Here is a 12,846-nt window from a genome sequence, read left to right as displayed (position 1 = left end):
AGGAAGGGGACCAAGAGACTGAGTGAGAGTAGGGGGCAAAAGGAAAAGAGAACATAAAGGATATTTAAAGCATGTCATGTACATTTACAAACTACCCACAATGAATGGCATCATTGTATGTTGTAAACATGAACTAAGTAATAGGAATGAAAATGGGAGAAGGGGATCTAGAGACAGTGTGGGGGGAAAGGCGGAATAGATCAATATATATTAAATATATGTATCTACTCCCTAAGATGAAGGTAAGCATGTGTAGCAAATATGTACTAAGAAGAAGTAAACAAGTAAAAATGAATAAGAATTTTGAGAATCTTGAAGGGAAGAGCAAATACTGAGAAAGGTAAAAACATGGGTAACAACAAAATGCTTTCCTTCTTTTAACTCACCTTGATTGATTGACAGTAAAAAATTAATAACAGTGTTTAATGTAGTTCTCAATGTATGTAGAGAAAATAAGATAACTGTGTTATAGATGGGGCAGGGTAAAGGAATGTAGAGCAAAGTAAGGTTTCTACACTTGATCTGGCAAACTGTCTGCACCACTAGCCTGTGATAAATTATGCAAGTATAATTTAATACCTGCAGAAATCACTGAAAAAGGTATACAAAAGATACACTCAAATCATTATTAGATAAGTAAAAATTCATCCTAACAGGTGTTAAGTAACCTGAAAATAACAAAATAAAAATAAAAAATAAAAACTAGGAGACAAAATAGGACAAAGCAAAACAAAAAGTACAGCCTTAAAAGATTCCTGAGCATCTCCTAAGAATTCACCATGCTGAGATTTGGAGGACCAACCAGGAAATCAACTAGCCAGCCTTCTTGGTAAGCTATGCAAGCCATGCACATTCCAGAAAGAGAAAAGACAGTATCTCCTGTGAGCCTACTGGTACACAGGCTGAGAATCAAACACTGTCTCCCTGCCCCCCATTAGAACTGGATGGTTTCAAGAACAGTCTGAGTTGATAGACACTAAGATGCAGAAAGCAGCTAAATGCTTATATTGTTTGGTTGATTATGCTGACCTGGGGCCAGTAATCTGAGCATCTTTTGAGAGGATGACAGTATGCAACATAGCAAATATGAGAGAAGTTCCTTCTATCTTGTCTTAGAAATCCAATGTTCTGTTTTGCTTTGTTCTGATTGTTTTCCTTTTTCAATATTCTGTTTTGATTGGTTTTATAGTTGGATTTTTTTTTGGTTTGATTTTGTTATACCTGATGGAATGGACAACTACTGTGAAGATAACAAGATGTACTCTAGTGTCATGGTTTGTGTTTGTGTCCCCCAGGACTCATGAGTTTGCATTGTTCATTTGTGATGGTTCATTGTATAGTGCTTGGATTGATGGTGTCAGTGCTCCACCCACATAGGGGTGGAGCCAGGATGTAATGTAATGGCAGGAAGAAGGTGTGTCTTTCTCTTTGCTGGTTCGAGTTTGCTGTGGGCGGCCGCCATGAACTGCAGCCCAGCCATGCCTGCCTGTCTCGGAGCCAATTGAGTGTGGACTGAAACCTCCAAAAACTGTAAGAAATAAACCTTTCCTTTCCCAGCCTTGGGCTTCAGGTATTTCGTCTCAGCGATGAGTAAAAAGTAACTAAGACAGAAATTTGGTACCGAGGAGTGGGGTCGTTTGCTGTGACTATACCTGGCCATGTTTTTCAAGAGGCTTTGGAAATGGCTTGTGGGCGGAGTTTGGAAAGGTTTGGACATGTTGCCTGGATGCATAGAGCTGGAGCGGCTTAGGTTGTTCTGTAGAGGAGATTCTGGTCAGAGCTCAGGAGACCAGAAGGCTGATGATAGAAAGCCTCTTGGTAAAGACCAGGCTTGGGAGGTTCCTGCTGGAAAGGACTGCATTGGTTGTTGGACTCCACATGATGTGTGTTATGGCTTGGCAGAAAGTTTGTCTGCATTTTGCTCCTGCCCAGAGACTTTGCCTGAGACTGAGATAAAGGGCAATGGACTGATTAATCTTGAGAAAGAAATTAAAAAGCAATCGAACATTGAGGCTGTGGCATGGCTATTGTTGGGAGCTTTTAGCCAGCTTTATGCTTCAAATCAGGAGCAAAGAGCCCAGCAGGATAATTTCCAATACTGAGTTTGGCCCGAAGGAAGATTCCAGGAAGGGTGTGGATTGTAAAGACAGAGTTGAGATTTTGATTCCTGAGGAGAAACAGAGAGATAAGAAAGATGGCCCCAGGGCATCCCAGGAAGCAGGTCCCCACCCTGTACAGCCTCACAACAAAGGTGAAAATATTTACTCAGAGGGAAAAGCTGCCAAGCGCCATGTCCCAGAAGGGCGACAGAGGCCATGTGAGTTCCCAGAATGGCGACAGAGGCCATGTGAGGTTCCAGAATGGCGGCAACACAGAGAAGCTTTTCATCACAATCAGGTAGACAGAGCCCTGCGATCCAGGCAACTGACCCCTACAGCCAAGAGAGAGAAAAGCCTGGCTAGTGCTTCAGCTAACAGCAAACCTTGGCGGCATCCACAAGGTGCTAATTTTAGGTGCAAGGAAAATGCACGAATTCTGGGGGTAAGACGGCTTCCACCTCTATTGCAAAGGGCCTGGGAGGCCAAGCAGTGTGCCCCTGAGAGGGCAATTTGTGCAGATGTAAAGGTGAAGCCGAAGGTGCAGTGGAGACCCCAGAAGTTTGGAAAAGCCAGGAATGTGGATGATCCAAGGGAAGCTGCAAAAAAGCGAGCAGAGAAGATTTAAGAGAAAAGCTGCAGGAGTTGAAATTACCAGAAGTGCCCTGGGGGTGGAATCACCCAAGGCTTTTGGAACTTGCAGCCAGATTGCTTCAGATGCTGAGTGTAGAACTCTAGGACTTAATGTTTTCCCTGCTGGATGTTGGAATTGCTTTGTTTCGGATGCTTTCTATTCTCCTGTTTGTAACTTTTGGAATAGTAATGTTTATCTTGTGCCTTTGCATTTCAGAAATGTTTAACCTTGTTTCTTTTGTACAGGAGCTTACAGTTAAGAGTTTGCCATAGATCTTGGAGGAGACTTGGGACTTGGACTTTTCAGCAATGTTGAAGCTGTTAGGACTTTGGCAACTCTTGGAGGTGGACTAAATGTCTTTTGTATAAAGGATGTACATGAGTCCTGGGGGCCAGGGGTGAAATGTCATGGTTTGTGTTTGTGTCCCCCAGGCCTCATGAGTTTGCATTGTTCATTTGTGATGGTTCATTGTATAGTGCTTGGATTGATGGTGTCAGTGCTCCACCCACATAGGGGTGGAGCCAGGATGTAATGTAATGGCAGGAAGAAGGTGTGCCTTTCTCTTTGCTGGTTCGAGTTTGCTGTGGGCGGCCACCATGAACTGCAGCCCAGCCATGCCTGCCTGTCTCGGAGCCAACTGAGTGTGGACTGAAACCTCCAAAAACTGTAAGAAATAAACCTTTCCTTTCCCAACTTTGGGCTTCAGGTATTTTGTCTCAGTGACGAGCATAAAGTAACTAAGACATCTAGGAAGCTATTATGGTTTTCCCAGTATCCTGCTCTGAAGTTCTGTACCAGTTTCACTGCATTGTCTTGATTGGCTTTGTTTTGTCTTGTTTTGTTGGATTTTACTATCTTTAAAATTAAAAAAACTTAAAAATTTAAAAAACCTGTTCCCAGAAAATCACTTCAAATGTAACTATATAGTCAAATTGAAAGTAAGAAAATGGAAAAAATATACCATGCAAATATTAATCACAATTAAACAGAAATGCTGCCAAAGTAATTCAACAGAACAAGATTAGTGTTTTCAACAATTGTATGGGGACAACCTGATAACCACATGCCAAAAAAAAAGGTTACCTTAACTCACAAACAAAAATTAACTTAAAGTTCTAAATGTAGACATCAAATCTATAAACTTAATACAGGAGTAAACATTTGGGACCTTGAATTAGTCATGGTTTCTTAGATGTGTCACCAAAAGTACAAATAACAACAACAATTAGAGAAGTTTGACGTCATCGAAATTTTAATTTTTTTTTCAAATAATACTGTCAACATAGGAGAAAGGATATAGCATTTGTAAATCAAAGATAACATTTGTAAATCATGTAGAATATGAAAATAACCCTTAGTTGTATCAATTGTCTGTTTCTGTAACAAAATACCTGAAGTGTTTTATAAAGAGGTTTATGGCTCTCAGAGTTTGGGTGGCTGGAGTCTAAAATCAGGCAATCTTGTGGCCTCTCTGCCTCAAGTGAGAGACCCCCTGGTCAGGGAACAGCATGGGCTTGCATCACAAGACAGAGTGTGTGTCAGTGCTGATGTGCTGAGACAGAAGCTCAGACTCAGGAGCCAGTGTTGATCTTTTCTAACACTTGATCTCTCAAAACAAACTGAGGTCCCACAAGAACTTCATTAATCTCTTTCTAGGACAGGGACTTAATGACTATTCCCATGACACCTTACCTCTTAAAGGTTCTGACTCAACATTGTCATATTTAGTACCCAGATTCTGGCACATGAGTATTGTGAAGAAGCACTTAGACCATATCCAAATCATGGCACTGGTCAATAGTGAGGACCAAATGACTGATCTTTAAAATAGACAACAATTTGAAAAAACTTTTATCAAAAGATTTACAAATGATTGACAAATATATGAAATGTTTAACATTGTTTTTTAGAGAAATGCAAAGCAAAACTACAATGACATTCCCCTTATACAACTAGGATAGCTATAATAAAAAAGACAGACAAGAATAAGTGTTAGTGAGGATATGGAACCTTGTACATTTTGAGTATGAATGAAAATGGTGCAGTCATTTTGGAAAATTGTTCCTCAAAAACTTAAACTTATAGCTACTGTATCATGCAGCAGTTCTCCTAGGTATGCATCCAAGGGAATTGAAAACATATGTCCACAGAAAGACTTAATACAAATTTCATAGCTGCATATTCATAATATCCAAAGTGAAAGCAATTCAAATGTCCATCAATTGATGAATGATAAAGTGTGATGTATCCATGTGCTGGAATTTTACTCAGGTTAATTTATAAAACCAGTGAAATATATCTCAGCAGAAGAAATTATATGAGAAAAAGGAAAGCAGAATTGGGTACTTCAAATGAGATAACATAAACACAAATTATAGCTTTATTGTAATAGTCCCAAACTAGAAACCATCAAAATGTTTTAATATGTGAATAGTCGAACAACTGATGCATTTATAGCATGAAATGTAATACAGCACTAACTGTTGTATCTCAAGGATATAAAGTGGAGTAAGAAAATTCAGTCTCAAATGATCACATATTACATAAATATATGTTCATATATTACATGAATTCATTTCATAACTCTCAAAATGTCAAAATTACAGGCATAGAAAGCAAATTAAAGTATAGAGATACAAAAGAGGGGTGAGGGGTAGGAAGCCGAGGGGTATAGCGTGACTCTAAACAGATAGAATGCAGGAAGGAGCAGTTCTGTATTTTTTTCATTGGTGTTGTTTTGGGATCAAACGCAGAGTGCTGCAGGCTAAGTATAAGGTCTTATCTATCAGCGAGTTATATCCTCAGCCCTGGTCTACATCTTGATGGTGGTTGTGGTCACTCAGATCCACACATGATAAATGACATAGAACTATACATATATATTGGACTAATCTTCCTGGTTTTGATATCACAGTTTATCAATAAGTTGTACTTATGTTATAGTTTGATGAGATAAATATTGGAGAAAATTGGGAAAGGAACTGAAAACCTCTCAATAACAATTTTGTAACTTCCTGCAAACATCTAATTATTTTGACGTTAAAGTATGAGCAAAAGATACTTGAAACAGATATATAGAAATTTTCTCATATATTGATATACTATGCCAATTACAGGAGATATTATCTTTTAAGTTAAATATTTGATTTTCTTTAACAAACTATAAACTGGGTATTTTAATAGATTGAGTTACTGAAATTGAAACTGTCAACACAAGATGGCACTAAATAAAAGTAAGAAAACAACTTTTTTTTAATTGTGAGCTTTGCGAACATTCAGTTAAAACAAAACTGAACAAAACATTTACCAAGTGAATCATTGTTTAACTGTGCATTTAATTAAGTCCCAGATTTACATGAAAGCTGAATTATGTTCAGCTTCAATGATTTAGTTTTAATAACTGGTTCTATCTTCACTAATTGGAACATTTAAGCTTTACTGCACTTTCTAATCATGATTTAAATTTTCAAAGAGATACCCAAAAAAGAAATAATTGTGAAATCAAGCTAGAAATAACTGTTAATAGTAAAATGTTAGTTATTTTTTATTTACAGTTTTCCCAACTAACCAACAGCTTTGAAAAACTGAGATTACATCAAATGAAACAAAACAAAAGTCACCAAAAAGAATTGTCTCACAAAGAAGAAATACCCTTTGAAATGAGCAATTTGAACCAGAAATTAGAGGTGAGGTGCATTTTCTTAGTTTGCACGCATTAAAGATTACTTTTCACTGTTGCTCTTGTGGGCTGTTAGTTTCTAGTGTACACAGTGGCAGGTACAGCTGTGGTAAAAACACCATTACAGATCAATCTTATTGAATGTATTTTCTTAGTGTACCTTCACTTCAAGCACTTAGTGAATTAAACCATCACTTTGATTTATACGTCTGTTATATATATCAGCATTTTGGGAGAGCAAAAAATGTTCAAAGAAACTGCAGCTGTTGAGTGAAACTGAAGGACACCCTTGGGGTCAGTTAAAGGGAATATCTAATAAATCTTTTAATGGCCACTTAACTATTAGGTACTTAAATCCCAATGAAGCCTCAAAATAGTCTTCAGTGCAAGGCTTAAAGTTTCAGAGTTTTTCTTTAAAGGGATAGCACAACTTCAATTTTGGCCACCCTTGTCACCAGGACTTCTAAAATCTTAGTCTGTGGAAAGATTCACTATGTCCTAGATTCACTTATTTATAGCCTTTTAATTTCCAACTTTAGAAAACACAAACCAGCTATTTTTCTTTCTTATATTTTTGAGCATCCCAGCTATGTCACAAATGAGAAAATACATTCTACTATAAATTCTTATCATCTAACCTTAGTTGGGTTCCAGGTGCTGCCCAATGACTATTTTTTAATTGGCCCACACTAACCCTTATATGGTCTCACTCAATCTCTTTCATTCCTCTGAAGTCCTACATTCCAGCATCCCTACTCCTTGCTAAGGAACTCTTTTTCCTCTATTCATTGATTGGTAATGGTTCTTTACCTCCCAGTCACCAAGTTTAGATACTTTTTGGAATCTTTGATCTGTATCTTTCTCTTATTCTTAATATTCCTGCCCAAACTTGCCTCTTTGCTATTTCTCCTAACTAGTTGTCACTGCTCATTATCTTCTCTTCAATTAACAGTTCTCTGCTCCAAAATATCTTTAATAAAAGTAGAGAAAATGAGACCTGGGTTATAGCCTTAAAAGTAGCATGTTGCATGAACTTTGTAGGAAGTCTTGGACTTTGTTCTTTAAAAGGCCTGGGAATTTTACATTTTTTATGTACAGTTCTTTACAAAATTTCTATCAGTGAGTGAATTGGCTCTTGAGAAGAATGCACAATAACACTAATCTTGGCTTTCTCTGGCTCAGAAATTCCAGACTGGCTTTAGAAGTATGCTGGTCTCACAGGGGATGCCCAAAGATGTACTCTGTAAATAACATGTTCTTTCACTCAAATGGAGATCAAGGTACCGATTATCCATTTGATTGACTTTTTGTGTACTTGGAGAAAGAACCACATACATATAAATTGTTCCAACAACAAAGCTTTACACTTAAAATGTGAAACATACGCTGATGACTCATTTATTCGCCCCATGACCTTTAGGCATGTTGTTAACCTCACAGACATTCCATTTTCCCATCACTAAATGGTATTTAAAAATACGAGTGGTATTTTGGAGATATGGAGAAGTGCACAGTGAAGGATTTAAGGATGAAAATACATGAGGTCAAGAAATTGTCTTACATTATCCCAACAAAAAGGGTGGAGAGTGGAGAAATAAATATACACCAAGTTGATGCTAAGTGAGTTTAAGCAAGATGAAGAGTATCCAAAAGTTTCTTGTGTGTCATTTCCAAATTGGTGAGTGTCAGAATAATTTTAAGTAGACTATCTCCACTTACCCTATTAAATATAGCCTATCATAAGGTATTAATATGTGTTTAGAAGAGAGGTAATCTATCTAAATTTCTCTTAGCATCACTCAATTTCAGGTAACATTTAATTACTATAAAAGCTTTTTAAATTATAGGTTTCCTTCACTGATTGTTTTGAGACTATGGATTTACAAAATGGAAATTTTCCTAAATGTTCTTTAAAATCATTTCTCTTTAGAAAATATTAAATACCATGTTCTTCTCATTTTAAGCAAGATATAATTTTCATCCTTTAAAATAGCATATTTATTTTCTAGTATAGCTGCTCTCTAATCATTTCAGTTATCTTCAAAATAATATAAATCACTCTGGCCAAATGAACTATGTTTCAGGTTGACATATTAGGGTAGATGTCGGCATGGATTTTAAGTGACAAAATTATTATACCTATCATACTATAAATTGCTACCTTATATATATATTTCCCTACTTTACTATATATTCCTTACCTTTTTCCTTCAAAACAAAATTTTAACCAAGTAATAATTTCAGTTTTTCTTCCCTCCACATAATCTGAATATTAGGTTATTCATATACCATGTATGTACACAATAATATATAACCATGAATTTAGTAGTTACACAGTTCATTTCTATGTTGTTTTCTTTGCAAAATTCAGTGAGAAATTTCTAAATTTCAGGCAAGGTTAATACCATGCTTTTGCTTGTAAATGCATGGAATATAAGTGGTACCTGACCTTTTGTCACCACTGTAAGCAATAGAAAAGTAATAAAATACATAATCCTGAGAATAAAGTTGCTTACAGCCTGGACAGAGAGATAAATGCATTGGTCAGTTCTAGGCAAAATTAAGAAGTCTTCTTTGGTACCTCCAAAGCCATATCCTTTGTTCACATCAAGTTGTGAACAGATAACCACATTCTGTGACTCCATTACTTGAATAGAAACTTCAAGAACTAAGCATACTCTATCAAACTAGTTCCATTTTTTCCTACTTAAGTAACTCAGTTTGGTACTATCTAAATGAAATTTGAGATGGTTTTTCTAGTCCCAGGAGTGATGATTTTGGCTTCAGTTTGGATGGTAACTTTAAGAGCTGCAAAGGATGTTAGTATTAGTTTACAGTGCTATGACATTTAACCATACACTGCGTGTGTTGCACACCAGACATCTATTTCTCACAGTCCTAAAAGCTGGAAGTCCAAGATCAGAGTGCCACTATGGCCAGATTCTATTAAGAGCCCCTCCAAATGTCTGTCTGCTGCTTGTCTCTCACATATCAGGGAGAAAGAATGAAAGTTCTTTCGTATCTCTTATTAAAAGAGTTGACTCCAGCATCATAAGCTAATCACCTCCCCACCCCACTCCCATATTATCACATTGGGCATTAGGGTTCCAGATGTGGACTTTGAGGAAGATACATATGTGTAAGCCCTGCCTCAGCAGGGGAACACATTCAGTGACTGGAGAGTAAGGAATAAAAGAAGAGAAAAAACTGCTTGTGTCAGGAAATAAAGTACTAGTTGAAGCAAAAAGTTATTTGAAACTACCTACTCATACTCACCATGTGTTATTAGAAACTTAGATATGTAAGCTGTGTTATGGTTGATACATTGTGTCGACCTGAGAAGTTTAGAAGTTTAACTGAGCACCATGATCCAGAGTGGCAGTGGAGGCCCCACGAGGTTGCAGAACGGCAGTGGCATAGAGAATCTCTTCCTCACAATCAGGTTCAGAGTGCTCAGCAATCTAGGCACTCAACCTCCATAGCCAGAAGAGAGGAAATCCTGGCTACTGCTCCATGTGGCAGTAGATGTTGGCATTATCTACATGGTGCTGGTTTTAGGTACATGGAGAATGCACAAGTTCTGAAGTTAAAAAGGCTTCTACCTCGATTTCAGAAGGCTTGGGAGGCCAAGCAGTTTGCCTCTGACAGGGCAATATGTGAAGTTGTGAATGTGAAGCCAAAGGTGCATTGGGGACCCCAAAAGTCTGGAAAAGCCAGGAATGTGGATTATCTAAGGAAACTTGCAATAAGGGAGCAAACCAGCCCAGGAGAGAAACCGTGGGATTGGTAACCACCAGAAGAGCAGTAGGGGTGGAGTCACACAAGCCCTTTGGAGCTCACAGTTTTCCATGTATTTCCTCTATGGTGAACATGGAATTATAGGGCTTAATGTTTGCACTGCTGGATTTTGGAGTTGCTTTTGTCCCAATCCTTTGTACCCTCCTGTTTGTAACTTTTGGAGTGAAAATGTTTATCTTGTGCATGTTGGAAGTGTGTGTTTTCATTTTTACAGGGATATGCAGCTAAGAGTTTGTTTTCCATCTTGGAGAAGACTTGGGACTTGAACTTTTCAGCAATGCTGAAACTGTTAGGACTCTGGCAACTCTTGCAGATGAACTAAATGCCTTTTACATAAAGGGTTGTGCATGAGTCTTTGGAGATCCAAGGACAAAATGTTATATTTCTAATGTAATATGATAAAAGTTAAGAATAAGTATGCCTTTGTATCTGGAGGCTGATGTAAAGAAATAAGTCTGATTGCCAAGTTGACAAGGAGTGGATTGTTACAGTTGATACATTGTGTCAACTTGAGTAGTTTATAAGTTTAACTGAGTCAGTGGGCTGGGAGCCAGGGTTCTTACTTTGTAAATACCCTCATCCTGTGCAAAGGGAGACAAAGAGATTTTGTGAGTGCTACACCTGCCCCGAAGGGAGGTGGAGTGGGGGTGGCCTGTGTACAATATTAAGTGAGAAGAAGCTTGTTTTTCCTTTTTGCTCTGGCTGCTGCCTTGAAGTGTTGCCCCAGTATGGTGTCACACTGTCTTGGAGCCAGCTGGTTAGGAACAGAAACCTCCAAAAACTGTAAGCTAAATAAGCTTTTTCATCCCTAATTTTAGGTGTCAGGTATTTTGTCCCAGCAATGAAAGAGAAGTAACCAAGTTGTATATTTTTAATAAATCATATGTTTGATACCTTATAAAAGGATTAAGTTTTACATTTGCATACCAAAAATTGAAAGATTTATGTTGACTATAGAGGATCTGAAAATTTGAAATCCCAAATGCTGTAAAATCCAAAACCTTTTGAGCACTGACATGATGTCACAAGTGGAAAGTTCTGTGCCTAATCTCTTATGATGAGTCACAGTCAAAACATAGGTAAACTAAAAATACTGTATACAAGTACCTTCAGACTGTGTGGATAAGGTATAAATGAAACATAAATATTTTTTTTATACTTGAGTGCTATCTCCACATTATCTCATTTTACATATATTCAGATGCATCAGGGGATATTTAGCCTATAGTAATAAACCCAACACTAGTGATTTGATACTTTTGTGGTTTCTTTATAATATATTAAAAAAAGATTTGTTACCAGAAAATAGTTACAAATGAAAGAAGCCCTACTCATTGTGCTTTAAATGAATAATATCCCTCAATTTATGTCTCCCCTCACCACCATTTTTAAAGGAATTTAGAGCAAAATCAAGAGAATGGGACAAGCAAGAGATACTGTATCAGACTCATCTGGTTTCTTTAGATGCTCAACAAAAAATATTATCTGAAAAGTATAATCAATTTCAGGTAAATTATCTAATACTGTCCTCTAACTCAGAAGAATTAGAAGCTATATATTGGTATCCTTGCCATTCAACATATAATCCATTTACAAATAGAAATTTAAATGAAGGAACATTAACTAGACTTGATCCAATGACGAATTTAGTCTACATGTCTGAAATGATTGTCCGTTTAAAAATCCTATTGTTTAAATGATGTATGTTTTTGTATGCCTATAGGAAGGAAGGCAGTTGAGAGAGTTTATAATTGCTTGAGTTGCTTGCTTACATTTCCTTGCATATTTCTAAGGCTGAGCATCTCTTCATGTACTTTGTAGCTGTTTTCATTTTCTCTTCTGGGAATTGCCTATTAATATTTTACTTATTTTTCTTTGCCTAATTGGTATGTAGAAACTGTATACATTAGGAATTATTAAATCTTCTAACATGGGTTGACAGCTTTCTTCCTACCATCTAAGGTTCTGTTTTATTTCTGGTTGAGGATACTATTGTGGAATTTTAATCCATGATTTTCTCTTTCTATAGTTTTCAGATTTTTTTCTTAATAAGACAACTCTACCTTTAGCTTCCTTCCCTGTTCAATAACTTTGCTTTGAAGTTATACAAATGTATTTTCTCTTTATACCATCTGAAATTGAGATTTTAGAACAAGCATAATACAGCATTATACAAGCCAAGCTTCATTATCAGATAACATTCAAATATTTTATTAATTCTGTTCTTAACTTTATATAAGATTAAGTATGGGTTTTTTTTTTCATTTAATCACTCAGTTTTCATATTCTCCAGAAACAGACACAGAATTACCAAACTCAACTACATGGTAAGAAACAGTGCACAGAAGACAGCAGCTCTGAAGTTCCTGGCTTGATATGTCATTCAGATCCTGGTTGTGAAACCAGTGAAAGAGATGAATTCATTATTGAAAAATTAAAATCAGCTGTGAGTGAAATAGCATTAAGCAGAAATAAGTTACAAGATGAAAATCAGAAGCTTTTACAAGAACTGAAAATGTACCAAAGACAATGCCAGGTAAAGATTTATCTTTTTTATTTTCAAACTAACACTGCCTATGAGTTGTATTTATGTTGACTAAACAGGTAAAGGAATTAGAAAGCTAATTTTCTATTACTTG

The 12,846-nt window shown here is 36.7% G+C and overlaps 1 protein-coding gene across 14 annotated transcripts in view; it reads left to right on the top strand.

Moving 5' to 3' along the window:
- The window catches only part of Deup1 (deuterosome assembly protein 1), a 73,817-nt gene that overhangs the window by 20,491 nt on the left and 40,480 nt on the right, over nucleotides 1-12,846 (top strand). For 11 of the 14 annotated variants that reach the window (XR_010049799.1, XR_010049798.1, XR_010049800.1 and 8 more), the window contains 3 exons: nucleotides 6,285-6,416; nucleotides 11,602-11,715; nucleotides 12,501-12,743. Coding sequence is in view for 11 of the 14 variants with exons in the window: in XM_063256260.1 (XP_063112330.1) it covers nucleotides 6,285-6,416; nucleotides 11,602-11,715; nucleotides 12,501-12,743 (489 nt within the window). In the remaining 3 variants the exon portion in view is untranslated. Of the gene's footprint in view, nucleotides 1-1,249; nucleotides 1,531-2,931; nucleotides 3,397-6,284; nucleotides 6,417-11,601; nucleotides 11,716-12,500; nucleotides 12,744-12,846 lie in introns of those variants that run through there. The other 3 variants (XM_063256262.1, XM_063256261.1, XM_063256258.1) reach the window with 3 other exon arrangements.

Source organism: Cavia porcellus, unplaced genomic scaffold (assembly GCF_034190915.1).
Source record: "Cavia porcellus strain 051 isolate PalLab524CR breed Dunkin Hartley unplaced genomic scaffold, mCavPor4.1 scaffold_9, whole genome shotgun sequence".
Taxonomy (NCBI): Eukaryota; Metazoa; Chordata; class Mammalia; order Rodentia; family Caviidae; genus Cavia; species Cavia porcellus.
The sequence above is the reverse complement of the archived record's forward strand: the minus strand, read 5'-3'. Positions and strand labels throughout refer to the sequence as shown.